The 14,426-nt window shown below is 43.4% G+C and overlaps 1 protein-coding gene across 1 annotated transcript in view; it reads right to left on the bottom strand.

Moving 5' to 3' along the window:
• KIAA1217 (KIAA1217 ortholog) overlaps positions 1–14,426 on the bottom strand; it is a 315,079-nt gene that overhangs the window by 140,572 nt on the left and 160,081 nt on the right. The window contains 1 exon segment of the mRNA XM_059660828.1: positions 13,385–13,583. Within this exon segment, the coding sequence (XP_059516811.1) occupies positions 13,385–13,583 (199 nt within the window).

Below are 14,426 nucleotides of genomic sequence, written 5' to 3'. Positions count from 1 at the left end.
CCTTTATAAATAACCTGTCTTTTCTCTCTGTGTGCTTTTAAGATTTTCTTTTGATATTTGTTGTTTTGAAGTTTCCCCAAAGTGAGCCTATGTGTGGGTGTTATTTTAAAATTTTGCTTGGGATTTTGTGTTGTGTTTCAATCGTAAGACTCGGCTTCATTTTCAGTTCCAGAAGAAGTCTCGTCAGTTGTACCTTCCATTATTGTCTTTCCCAGTTATTTTTAGTCTTGTCTTCTGGAATTCCTTTTAGACATAGACGGTGTTGGTCATTTTATCCTGTCTCTGTATAATTGTCCTTTCTTGTTTTTTTTTCTTCCCTCACTTGAAGATATGTTTAGAGAGAGGAAGAAAGGAGGGGATATATATATATATCTATATCAGATATATGAGAGAGAGAGAGAGAGAGAGAGAGAGAGAGAGAGAGAGAGAGAGAGAGAAACATTGATGTGAGAGAGGAACATTGGTTGTCTCCCATATGTACCATGACCTGGGTTTCAAACCCACAACCTAGGTATGTGCCCTGGCAGAGAATCAAACCCACAACCTTTTGGTTTATGGGGCGATGCTCTAATCGACTGAGCTACCCAGCCAGGGCCATAGTTTTTTTTAAATTTCTCCTCAGATTGTGAGATTTCCTAAGATTTATTTCTCATTGATTATTTCTCTCTTCGGTTGAATAACCTGTTCTAGCAGTGTTGGCGGTCCTGATCAAGTCTATGTAAATGTATTGGTCCACAAGTATTCTAGTTTTTCTCTAGGCATGCTGGCTTATACGTCCTTGTCCCCTTTGAAGTGGAACATGGCCTTGTGACTTATTTTAACTGAAATGTCACTGCTTGCAGATGCTGTAGAGCCAGAACAGAATTTGTCAAGCTTCCTTTATCCAGCTTCAGTAACATGCTGAAATGGAGCCTCTATGAGCATGTGTTCATGAGTGGCTATGATAGCCACACCTGTCAACCTGCACCAGATATACAATTTGAGAAGAAACAGAGATTGAGTTGTGGTAAGTGTCACTGAGATTGGGGATTGTTTATTACTGCAGCATTACTCAGCCTACGCTGACTGATACACTTGGGGATTCACTGCAAAAGACAGGTATTGTAAGTTCAGGCTCCATTCCTCTAAAAAGGGAGGTATTGTAAGATCAGAGCTTTTGACTCAGAGCAGATGATTTTTTTTCTTTGCCTCCCAATGCCTAGGCCAGAAGGCAAACTTATTTGCTGTTTCCTTTGATTGTAAGTTCCTCTGCTCACATCCCATTTTATTAAATGATCTATCGGCCATTTTTTTTTTTTTTTTTTTGCAGGGGCCATTAGTCTTTCTGTTCATTTTCCTGTTGCTATATAAGTATCAGAGTTCTAGCCCAAAGGCCTGAGGCCAATACCCACTTCTGAAATACCCATATTCACTGTCATTTCCTTCTGGAACCTGAAGATTTCCTTTCCTTTCTTTCAAACTCAGCCATGTATTCATTCGTTGTTGTTGTTATTGTATTTCAGCCTTCTTTTCTATGTGCTTGCAGTAAGGAGGGGACTGTAGGCATTCTAAGCTCCATCACTCTGCTAGAAATCTCCCTAAGATCATTCTTACTTAGCAAATAAAATATAATAATGTGAAAGGGTAATGATGGAAATTTTATTTTGAATCAGGGGAAAATTGAGGTGATATGTTTGAATTAACTCTGCAGATAAACAGAGTAAATGAGAAGCTAATAAATCTCAAATGAGAAATGTTTTGATTTTAACTTTTGGCATAAGTATTTCTAAGTGAAATTCATAATGTCCTATCTTAGAAAACAAAATGTAATTGACACTTGTATTTATAACTCAGGTCATCATTGTGAATATCAGTTAATTGATAGAGTACTTACTGTATACCAGGCACCATATTAAGAACATTACCTATATGATCTCAACTGTTCTTTACAACTAGTGTGGAGGTAGGTATTTATATATATGTGCTGCCGAAGCGAGCACTGGAGGTAGGTATTTATAAATCACTTGCCCAAAGTCACACAGCAGGTAAGCAATGAAGTCCAGATGAGGTGACCGTAATCTTATATATGTGCCTCCTCCATTAGAACACAAACTCCTGGATGACAGGGGCCAATCTTACTCTAATTTCAAAACATCTACAGAATCCAAATTCTTCCTTCTGGGTCCACTGCTAACACCCTTATCTCCCTAGATTAACGTGAGACTCCTACTGGCCTCCTGGCTTCTGCCCATGCCCTTTAGTCTAAAACCCAGCAGCCAGAATACAACCTTTACACCTGAAGTGATGCCACTGCTCATAGCTGTGCCAGAGCCATTTCCATTCCGATGTGGCCAGCATAGCCCAGGTCTTTGCTGTTGTAATAGCCCTACATTATGCAGCCCCCGTTGCCTCTCCAACCTCGGTCCCTAATCCTGTTACTGGGCCACTCCAATCACAGTGGTCTCCTTGCCGTGCATACTCTTGCTCAGAGACTTTGCACTGGCTATTCCCTCTGCCTGGAATTCTCCTGGATATCTGCTTGGCTTATGTCTCCACATGCCCCAGATTGTGGCTCAAATGCCACTTTCTCAGTGAAGCTCTCCATTCTTTTCAATATGACAACTCTCCTACCTTCATCTCTGTACCCTTTCCTCTACTTAATTTTTCTCCACTGTGCTTATACCATCTATTATTTTATTTTATTTGTCATCTGCTTCCCCAACAGAATAGACGCTCCAGATGATCAGAATGTAGTGACTCCTTTTTTTTTATTGCACCCAAGACTGCTTTAGTAGAAACTTAGTAAGTATTTGTTAAAACAATGAGTTTCTTTCTTTCCACCTGACATAGCACCATGTACATGGTAAGTATTTAATACATATTTGTTAAATTGAGCTCTTTACTCTTAAAAAGGTTCCCACATTACTTGGCTCTTATGCAGGCATAGGAAAGTACATAACCCGAGAATCATACAGAACCAATTACTAAATCAAAGCACAACGCATCTTGTCCCAGGGGAGCTTTCTTCCCCAGGAAAATCTTCAGCTACACTGTCCTGGCGCATTTGCCTCTCCCTTGTCAGCACCAGGAGGAATATCAATGTCTGGCTGCTGATTGGCCCTGAGTGGGGTAGAGTTCCCTAGGGCAGACAAGGGCTGGTGGGGGAAATCCCCGATTCCTGGGAAATTGGGGTGTGTATGTAGAGAATTGTGAAGTCATGTGGAAAGGTCAGCCACCTTTTTATTTATTTTTATTTTAAAAAAATATATTTTATTGATTTTTTTACAGAGAGGAAGAGAGAGGGATAGAGAGTTAGAAACATCAACGAGAGAGACACGTCAATCAGCTGCCTCCTGCACACCCTCTACTGGGGATGTGCCCACAACCAAGGTACATGCCCTTGACCGGAACCAAACCTGGGACCTTTCAGTCTGCAGGTCGACACTCTACCCACTGAGCCAAACTGGTTTGGGTGAGCCAGCTTTTTAGTGTTAAGTCTGTGTACCATACTAAGTGTGTCAAGCTGGAGGAGGTGGTGGCAGATAACAGTAGTTGAGATCAAGCAGGGCTCAAAAGTAAAACCAGCACAATGTAGAAGGCCAGACAGACTGAGGTGAGCAGGACGGCTCTACAGCTCACTGCAGAAAGGGCGCATATTCCCACACTTCTTGTGAGGGCCCTGCTAGTCATGTGTGCTAGGATTAAATACTCTAGTTCAAGGACATGACAAAGGCCAGACACTTTAGCTCTCTTTGCTTTCCTGCCAAAGTATGACTACTTTCCACCCCCTACTGGGAGCTGAGTAAAATCCCCTCATGTGGTGCTGCACTGTAATAACACTTTTAAATCTCCTCCAGGCCATAACACTACCTTAAATCAGGGATTCCCCAGAATTCAAGAAGTAGAGCTGGAAAGAGTTGAGAAGCACATTCCTAAATGATACGTGTCATGATAAGAATGAAGCCGGGTAACTGGGTAGAAACTGGCAGGGTGGGTGCTATCTCATCAACAGAGGGCTCTTTGGGGAGCACCATCTGAGCAGAGGGCTGAATGAAGTGAGGAGGGGGCCATGCAGAGATGGGGGCCGGGAACCAGGGTGATGGCTCCAGGCAGAGAGAGCAGCGTAAGCAGAGTTCCTGATGGGGAGCCTGCTGGAACAGCCAGGAGGCCAGCACGTCTGTGTGTATGCACAGCTTCTTCTCTGTAGTCGTTGATTTATGTATATTTTAAAATCCTTACATGGTTACCATGTGCCTTTAGTTATACAGAAAATTCCTTAAATACAAGAACCAGATTGCATATATGTTTAAAATAACTCTCCATGGCATTGTTAACAGTGCCAGAAATGGAATAGGTTCTTAATAAATGCATAAATACATGGAGAAAAAATTGAGAAGTGGGCAAAACTTGTGTGTGTGTGTGAGAGAGAGAGAGGGTGTGGGAATGGAAGATTTATTTTTATCCTGTTTAGCTTTATATTACTGGGAGACACTTAGCCAGAGATGTCTGAAAGCCAATTAACACCTTGGAAAATTCTGAAAATGAAAAGTTGGTGGGAATATCATTTTTCATGACATTCCCAAACCTTGGAGAACTCCAACTCAGCGTGATGAAATGGGAGCTTTTCTTGATGGGATGCAGTTAAACCAGTCAGTTGCCAAACGACTTTCATTTGCTACATTTGAGGGTGGGGCTTGGGAGACGCCAAAGTGAAAGGTAGTAATGGAAGTTGAATCTGTACCAGGGGGTTTTAAATTTCCCTTCCCAGTGCTAAGAAACCAGGTGCATACACTGTGAGAAGGTTGAAGAGGCTGGAATAAAACCAAATTGAATAAACAGAAAACCCGACAAATCTAATCTCACTGTCTTGAAGAGACGCTTTATGTTTGTGACAGCTGCCCCAGGCCTGACTATCCCCTCAAATGAGAAAAGGAGAAAGAAGAGTGTTCCAAGGCCCTGTATTAGTCTGCTCAGGCTGCTGTAACAAAGTACCAAGGCCGGTGGCTTAAACAACAGAAATTGATTTCCTCACCGTTCTGGGGGCGAGAAGTTTGAGATGAAGGTGTCAGCAGGATTTGTTCCTTCTGAGGCCTCTCTCCTTGGCTTGTAGACGCCATCGTCTCCTTTTGTCTCCTCTGTGTGTGTCTGTCCTAACCTCCTCTTCTCATAAGGACACCAGGCATATTGGAGTAGGGACCCTCTACTGACCTCATGTTAAATTAATTACCTCTTTAAAGGCCCTATTTCTAAATACAGTCCCATTCTGAGGTACTGGGGGTTAGGGGCTTTGCAAGGTGCAATTGAGCCAATAAAAGCCCCTAAAGGAGTGGTTCACAGTGACAGGAACTGAGATACCACCATCATGGCGGTACTTCGAGGGCTTGCCTGCTCTCCTGCTCAAAAGCGGCTTTTGGATGGTGGTCCAGACAGGACCTCATGTCCAGGCCAAGGAGGCTTAATTGCAATCCCATATCACAGAGCTAACTTGAGAAATCTGAACAGGAAATGACCTGGACCCTTCACCAACGCCTTCACCTCAGAAGACATACATCTGCCCTCTAGCATGCAGAAGGTATGCCTTCCTCCCAAAATATGAGAAGCTGCCCCAAAGCTCAGTTTCCAGATGTCAGCAAGCAGCCCCCTGAAGGCCACTGCTAGGATGAGAGCACCACGGATGGAGTTCTACTTGGGTGTATGGCATAAAGCCAGCTTGCATGTTAATATTATTTTTACTGTTTATTAGGAGAATCTTTAAAGCTGGTACAAAAATATGTGGGAACTCTTACAGAATTTGATGAGCATAAAGGATTATATTTTAAAGTCAGATTTTAAAGAACAAACTAACTTGGCAAAAACTTTTGAGTGTGCAATGAATCTTGCATTTACAAAAAAAACCAAACAAACTAGCAAGAGTTAGTCAAGAGATTTTAGGTAGAGTTTTCAAAACAAGAGACTGACAAACTAAATCTTTCCCCTGTAAGTAGTTTAGGCACATTTTGTTAATGCCTCGTGTTCCAAACAAACAATAACAAAGTACGTCCTCTGAATCCAGATGCTTCTGATCTCATTCCTGAAGAGAGTGGAGAGTAACAGCTGGCATTATTAGAACAGATACAAAATTTGGAATTTTATCAGCATGAGAGATGCCTTCTCTAACTTTTTGCCATTCAAAGCTTTCAATAATGACCTGCCCCTCAAATTTTCTTCTCGGCCTGAAGATACCCACCCTGTTAAGACAAAGAATACCCAAGGGCCAATCGTCTGAGAACCAGGCGAATTATTAAGACTACACCAACTTTTTCCATGTATCAGATTAGATCACCAGAAATCTGTTAAGTTCAAAAGACATGGCTTCGTATTGTGCTCTTGGGTTTTGAGGTTTTATATAATGACATAGCCATATGAAAACCCTTCCCATAAAAGAACTGTTAAGTATGTCTGTTACATAATCCAATGTCAACAACATTAACCTATAGGAGTTCTTGGATTATAATTCTGGAAAACATTTTTTCTAATGAGCTATTATAAACCTCTTCTTAAATAATGAAATCTACTTGATTCATTACATTACTCCTCTTTTTTTGGTCTTGGCTACAATTACAGCAATTATCCTTATCTGAATTTCTCTGGCACACATATTGTGCCCAACTGCTATTGTATTAATTCTTGTTTTAATGGTTCTTATATACTTTTACTATTTTTTAGCAAACAAAATCTATTTTGGATGTAGAGAGCTATAAATAACAGATAAAACTTCCCTTCTCTCATGCTGTCTTATGAAACTTGATGAAGAGCTCTTTTTGTGTAAGAGCATTTTTTATGTAATAAACAAAAGTAAAACAAGTTATCCAGGTGTCTTGGTTAGGATGGGGTATTGCAGCTAGGACAGAGAGGGAAATAAATATTTTACACTGGCTTTTTGGCAGATTGGTTTTCTGAAGTGGCTGTGAAAATTAAATTCCATAACCTCATAACCAGCTATTTAATCTCATAGCTCCACCTACATTATTGGAAGGTTTTATATTGACTTTACAAAAAGGTGACCTGTAGTCCAGGTTAGGAACACCCCAGTTATAAAGAAGGAAAGAGAAACAGCAGACCCCAAGTCTTCTCGAAGACTTTTCATTGTTACCACCTAACCAACAACAGACCCTGTAAAAAAAATGGTGACTCCAGGAGGGCTCCGACCCTTGGAATCAATCAAATCTATTCACCTCTGTTGACACTTTTCCTTCCTGTGCCCTGTCTACAAAGTAATCCTAGAGATAGTGGTAAAGGTCATTGACCTTCTCAGGTACCTTATTACAACTAAACGATTCCTGCAAAGTCTTAGAAATTATTCCAGAATTTCAACCCAGGAATTGTAACAGTGAGAGATTTCAAAAGACATCTGACTAACTTTATTTTTTTTTTAATGTAAGCAAACACATCATGAGCCTACAAATCTTTTACGAGAACATTCTTTTTATGGGGGAATTGAGAACCAAATGGGTAAACTTGAAAAAGTACTCCCTTCTCTCAGAAAACCTCATATGTAAAAATCAAAACTCATAAAGGAAAATTAGGGATGATTACTTTTTAAAAAATATATATTTTATTGATTTTTTGCAGAGAGGAAGGGAGAGGGACAGAGAGTTAGAAACATCGATGAGAGAGAAATATCGATCAGCTGCCTCCTGCACACCCCCCACCGGGGATGTGCCAGCAACCAAAGTACATGCCCTTGACCGGAATCGAACCTGGGACCTTTCAGTCCGCAGGCCGACGCTCTATCCACTGAGCCCAACCGGTCAGGGCAGGGATGATTACTTTTATCACAACTGTTTCACTATACTAAAAGGTTTCTTGAAATAGTCCTTTTGGTGGTTAATTCCCAGTCCCAAATACATTTGCTTACTTAGTTTAAAGATTGATTCAGTTTATAAAAACTACCTTTCAAGACATTCATTATGTCAAGTGAAAGAAAGCTAAGAGGTAATCTTTTTGACTCACCTAATTTAGCCAAATTAAAATCCTAAATACCTCTTGTTGTATAGAGAAAATTTATTCAGGCCTGCCTTCCTCCCTTCCTTCCTCCCTCCCTTCCTTCCTTCCTTCCTTCCTTCCTTCCTTCCTTCCTTCCTTCCTTCCTTCCTTCCTTCCTTCCTTCCTTCGTTCTTTCCTTTTCCCATACCCCTGGTTTATTTAATGTTTTTGCTATGTGTGTGGGTTAGTAGTTTAGCATAGCTCATTTTTTCAATGAAATCTTACTTATAGCAGAGAAAATTCCCTAAGAAACACAATTTGAAAACTACACCTCGATTTCATTCTCTAGTTCACAGCCAAGTCTCTAGAAGTTGTTCTTCTGAGCCTACAGGTACTTGGCATATTTTCTGAAACACCCAAAATAGGCAGCACTATAATTTCTACAAATCAGCAAATCAGACCCCTTGTATCAGTCATGCATGGTTCAGTTGCAGAGAACTGAGCTAATTTAAGCAAATATGGAGTTATTGTGCAGTGTGCAGAATCCTTAGGATGATTTTAACTATAGAACTGGGTACTGCAGAGCCCATTTGACTAAGAGAAAGCTTCCCATCACCCGGGCAACTGTGACTCCAAAGGCAGGAACCCAGTAGGTACTGGAAAGCCAGGCCACACCTGTGCCCTTAGTACTAGAAAAATGGATGCTTTGCACCCGACTTTCAATGCTATCAAATAGCAGTGCTCTGGCACCTTGGCAAATGATGCTGAAGAAAACCCAACAGTGTCTGCAAACGCCTTGGTTCCCACTTCCGGAACCCACATATTTGATATTCCAGACTCAGTCCGCTTCCTGCCTCCAAAGTAAAGAAAGGCAAACCAGGAGGAGACAGGAGTGGACCATGCCAGCAGGTCGCCATATCCACCTACCCCAGCTACTTACTTCCATGCTAGGGAAATGCTTGGACCTTTTCTTTGACAGTACTCTTAAAAGGTCCAGAATGTGCCCCAAACCTATTGACCTGCTATGAAACTCTCTTCTATAAATTTTTGTTTTGATAATATTACATTTCAATCATTACTTGTGCCTAGAAAACAAATTTCATCAACGTTTCACTTACTCTCTAGATCAACACGACTTTCCATTCGTCTGAAATGTGTTTCTATTTTAACTATGCAAGGGGTATCACGTTCACACTGAAATAATCTGAGCCTCACAGTCTTTGCTCATCACCCTTCTTGGCTTCCCACTTGGTAGATGGAGGTTTCCTCAATCCTTTGCTCCCACCTCCTACCTACTCTTATGTGCAGGAGGAAAAATTCTGGCAACTCTGTCCCCTCTGTTCCTTAAATTCACACATCTCCTCACCCCCAGGAATGGTCTCCATCACTGTTACCACATTGGGATAAAAGAACAACCACATAGGTACTCAACAACTCTCATGTGTGGGAAAAAAAGTCTCCCCAATTAGTCTAAAATCTTCTCAAGCCATTTCAAATCATTCTTGCTTGCTGAGTCTGAGGGTTCAAAAGACAATTTGTTACAGAAACAGCAACCTGTCCAGCTGGCAAGCTGGTAAGGGTCACACGTGCAAAAATTAACTCAAAGCAGATCGTGGACTTAAATGCACGATACATACTAGTAAATATAAAACTTACAGAAAAAAATGAGACATGATTGAGGACCTTGACCTTCGTGAAGAGTTCTTTGACATATCACCAAAACCACAATCCATAAAAAAAAACAAAAAAACTGATCAATGGAGCTCATCCATAAAAGACCCGCTGAAGAGGAAGGAAAGACAAGTCAACCATTCAGAACATGGTCAACACAGGCATCTGGCCGCAGCGAGGAGGTGCTGCTGCTCTTCTCGGTTTCACGTGAGTTTTACTTTCAAATCCCTGAGCGCACACAGACGGTGGGAATGTCTCGCGGCTGCCCTTTCCCCACGGCTGCCTACGGTCACATTCCGGACAGGCCTTTGTAAGAAAGACAGCGACGATTAAAAGGCAGCGGAGGGCCCCTTCACCGAGACCCAGACCTCATATCAGCGGGGCAGTTTTTCATGGAAATTATTTCTGAAACCAAATGCGACTGCAAAGCGGTTTTTGCTTTCTTTTGCAGACTTCCTTTCTCCTCCTCTTCTCCATTTTCACTGAAGAGAGCGGGGAGGAGAAATGGTGAAAATGCCACCGAGAAGAATTTCGGTTGGGCTCGGATGGTGGAGGGGGCAGGGAACCCAGCACCCTGCAGAAGTAGAGGTTTACAGGTGTCGATCACTGGGGCCTGCTCAGGTTGTAATTCGGGGCAGCTGAGCACCGTGCTTCCCTCACTTCCTCTTGGTAAACCTCTAAGAATGACTAGCTTGCCCTCAGCGTCAGAAAGGACCTGTGTCCTGCCTGCAGTCCCTCGGCGCCTGTCCCCAAAGCAGAGATCACATCCTGCCTGCAGGACGCATCTGAGGGAGAACATGAAAACAGACCCCAGCGATGGCTGAGGTCTCTGTCCCTTCTCTCCTCCACGTCTGCTCACATCCTCTGTGAAATGCACCCCACCTCCCTCGCTCCTCCCATCCCCTAAAATACACTCAAGTAACAGAAAGAGGGAATCAGTCAAGTGGAAAATGATTAAGCAGGCAGGTTTATCTCTGGGCACAGGCTGCTGAAGTGGGGGGAATGAAACTCCCGGGGAGCGGGAGTGAATTGAGGATCTGCCTCGTCCAGGCTCTTCCCTCAAGGTGCCCCGGTCTCCCCCTGCGCTGCCTGAGCGACACATTGCGCATGTGCAGAAGAGCAGCCTAGGACCTGGGCTTGACTCAGCCTCCTCCCGGGCTCTGTGGCTTTGAGGCCAGGGCAATGGGATACGGTGTCCCCGGGTGACCCAAGGGGCAGCCACTGGAGTGAGGCGAGCGAGGCACTCTCCACCAGTGCAAAACTTAAGGAGGCCCCAAAGAGAAATCAAGATCAATTATGACTTAATGTGATATCTTAAAAAATCAAAAGTCTTGCAAAAATCCATGATGAACAAACTATGAAAATTTTAAATAAAGGCAGAGTTAACAGGGCTTTGAGGGAGATCGTAAAATTCTGTGCATTAAGGTAAAATGACAATGTACAGGTTTGAAAACATACCCAGGTGTCCAAATGGCACCAACGGTGGGCTTCTGGAGGTCCCGGCTCAGTACCGGGTCTGCAGCCTCTGAGACCTGGTGTCACCAAGGGCTGGGAGATACCTGCTGCTCCTGCCCTTCCCAGGGGCCCGTGTCTGAGTGTTATAGAAAGCCAGGCACACAGGTTTTCCTGAACATAAAGCTGAACGAGGCCCTGGCAGGGCAACTGTGTTTAGACTCTCTCTGACTCACTTTCCTGTTTATTTCCCATCCAGGCCCAACTGAATTACCCCACAAGGCCAGGTGCGGCTGGGAGGACATTCCCAAACAGGCCACCAAGAGGGGACCAGGGCAGCGCCCACTCCACTGGCCAGTTCATTTTCTGGAACCACAGTTCCCCTTGCTTGGGCAAACTTCTCATTCCTCTCTTCTCACTGCGTTCCTTTGTGTCTATCCAGGAGCTGTAAAAATCGCAGGCCTCAAGCCCCTCCTAGAGCTGGAGGAATAAACATCTCGGATGCATTTTTAATCAGCTGTGGCTCTGCCCCTGCAGGAACTTTACAGCCAGGTGGGCTCAGAGTGCATCTCGGCATTTTGCAGAAGGGCAGGAGGAAACACCAGCCGCCCTCAGCAATTCCTAGGGCGAGGCTGCCCTGGCTCCTGCAGCCCCTCTGCTTCCTGAAGCCAGTATCTACCCACCTGCGCTGCCAATGCGCTTGGCTGCGAGACAAAGGGTCCATTATCCAACAGGCTCAATGTTCCCCAGGTACGGGGAAGGCACGGAGGCATTTATTCTTATCTTCATTTTATTTTGCAAAGCACGGGCTGTCTGTACCGAGAACTGAACCTCACTCATTTCCTGCGGAGCACAAAGGAGAAAGTCTGCTCCTCAGCCGGTTCCTGGTGCTCTTGCCTCTAGCCCGAAGGGTTTAAGAGAGCAGGATGCTCCAGAATCCAGCAGGAAAGCCCCGCCTGGTACCAGGGTGGAAGCCTGTGTCATCCTGACACTGCCCTGGCCCACTACGCTCCTTGGGAGTTATCTCACCCCTTCAGGTCCCTGGCTTTCATTTGTAAATGAGGCGGTAGGAAGCCTGGGCTACTGCTTCTGCCATTTAATCAACTATGTAACCCCCAAAATTAAAAAGCAGATTTTCTGTGTGTCTTTTTTTCTCTTATTTGTGAAACGAGGAACCTGGATTATAAACTAAAATGAAGTATACAAATTTAATGTTAAAATTAATAATGCAAATAATAATAGGGTTTTTTGTTGTTGTTGTTGTTGTTGTTTTGTTTTGGTCTTTTTGGACAGCTAGGATAATGTCTGAATCCCATCTGCTCTCATCATCTGCAGGTGAGGAACAAATTCAGGGTACTTCCTCATGTCTTCCTTCTCTTTTCTTCTTCATGCAAAGCATTTGGTAGGTTTTACATAGAATTTAGCCGTCTCATGCTAAATTCTAGGGGCCAAACCCTGAAGCTTTTTCTAGTTAACCCAGTTCCTGTCCCCTCTTTCCCCTGATCCCCAACTGTCTGCAAACACGGGTACCGAGTGGAAAACTTGAAATGGCAAGTTAAGCATATGAAACACCAGCACAACTGGCAAAGAGGTCTAAGTTCTCATACCTGTACATTTTGTTAAAGGGCCAGGAAAAAAAACACAACAAACCAGCAGAGCAAGATAGGAAGTGAAATGTCCAATATGAAAAAGCAAACAATCAGTGGTAAGGCAGAAAGAGAGAACTCTCCTGTTTTTCTTACAAACTCATTGAAGGAAAAGCTTTGCCAAACATGTGCCAAGACCCTCCATCCTTTCGTGTGGCAGTGGGATGAACAGCCCTGAGTTTACAGCTGTCACTAACAGTCATGGGCGTTTGGGCCACATGGCACCTCTTTTTCCTGGAGCCATTCACACCCTCCTCTGGACTGCCAGACAGTAGCCTGGTGCTGGTGCAAACCCAGCTCCCAGGACTCCGATCTCAACTCTCCAGGCTTCTGAGACGGGGAAGGAGGTTCCTGAGAAACAACACTCATTCTGCAGTCTGTCCCCCACTCTTCCCTGTATCAGAGACACAGGCAAGTACTGCTAGCGTGTTGGCTCGAGTGGCTCACCAGCCAGGTCTAACTGTGCCCGTTCCCAAAGACATCTTAGACTTCTGCTTCCCCAGCAGGCAAATCTTCACGCGCGGTGTTCAATCAGTGAAGTTTCTCGGGATTCGTGTTTTTACAAATCGAGATCAAATTAACGTTCCATTGCAGGAGTATGTGTTCAGAAGTATAAAAACAAGACACAGGCAGGAATAAAGAGACATCAGAAACTGCTGTCTGAGGCTCACCCAGAGATCTTTCTTTCGTCTGGTTGGTCGATCTCACCACCGGAAGGCTCGCTCGAGTTCGGCTGCCCCTGGAGAAAGGACTTGGAGCTTCGCTCTCAGACATGGTTTCCAGAGAGTCGCCAGAAGTCTCGGACAAGTGCTCCACCGGGTCGCCCACGCTGGGGGGCTGAGGGCTGTGGGACAGTTTGGGGCTTCTTGTCTACAAAAGGCATTTGAAAGAAAGTGGGAGAATAAACCATTATTAGTTATACTAAAAATATGTTCAATGCTATCAAGGCCTTCAATCTACAAAAAACAACATAGCAAGAGGAAGAAGTCCATCAGAAAGACTGGATGGGACTAGAGACCCAGAGGGTCCAAGTTCCAGTTGTAAAAGTTACTGAGAAAAACGTATTGCCCCTCAGGGTCCCGTTAAGATTTTTATCAGTGGACACCCACCTTACAAATTCCATTTTGAACAAGGAGTTGAGGACAAGCCACGTTATAGGAAAGAAGGACAGCATATCAACTCCTTTTGCCAGTTGTTATCATAACACATGAATTGTGTGCCTTTATACACTGCCACATGCCCTATAATAACATTTTGGTCAATGATGGACTGCATACATGAACAGCGTAGTGTGTAGGAGACTACAATATCCAGGTTTGTGTAAGTGCACTCTATGATACTCACACAAGGACAAAACTGCCTAATGACACACTTCTCAGAACATATCCCTGTCATTAAGAGGGGCATGACTGCATACGTACACAACCAGCACACTGAACACAACCAGTCCTTATATCAAGACCATTTCCAAAATCAACAACCTACGATTGTGAGAGGGAGATTTATATCACAGTTGAATTTTTCTTTTGATACACAAATCCTAGAAATAAGATTATGTCTAGTTTTGGTTATTACCTCAGCAGAAGTATGTATAATAAAATACATACGAAATACATAATTGGTTTTCTTTCTTAGTTATCTATACTATAATGGCAGAAGTTGAATGTGTAAAATGCTTAAAGGTTTTAGTCAATAACATTCCTTGACTATTAC

The sequence above is a fragment of the Myotis daubentonii genome, chromosome 1 (assembly GCF_963259705.1).
Source record: "Myotis daubentonii chromosome 1, mMyoDau2.1, whole genome shotgun sequence".
Classification (NCBI taxonomy): Eukaryota; Metazoa; Chordata; class Mammalia; order Chiroptera; family Vespertilionidae; genus Myotis; species Myotis daubentonii.
This window is presented reverse-complemented; position numbering and strand designations above follow the sequence as displayed.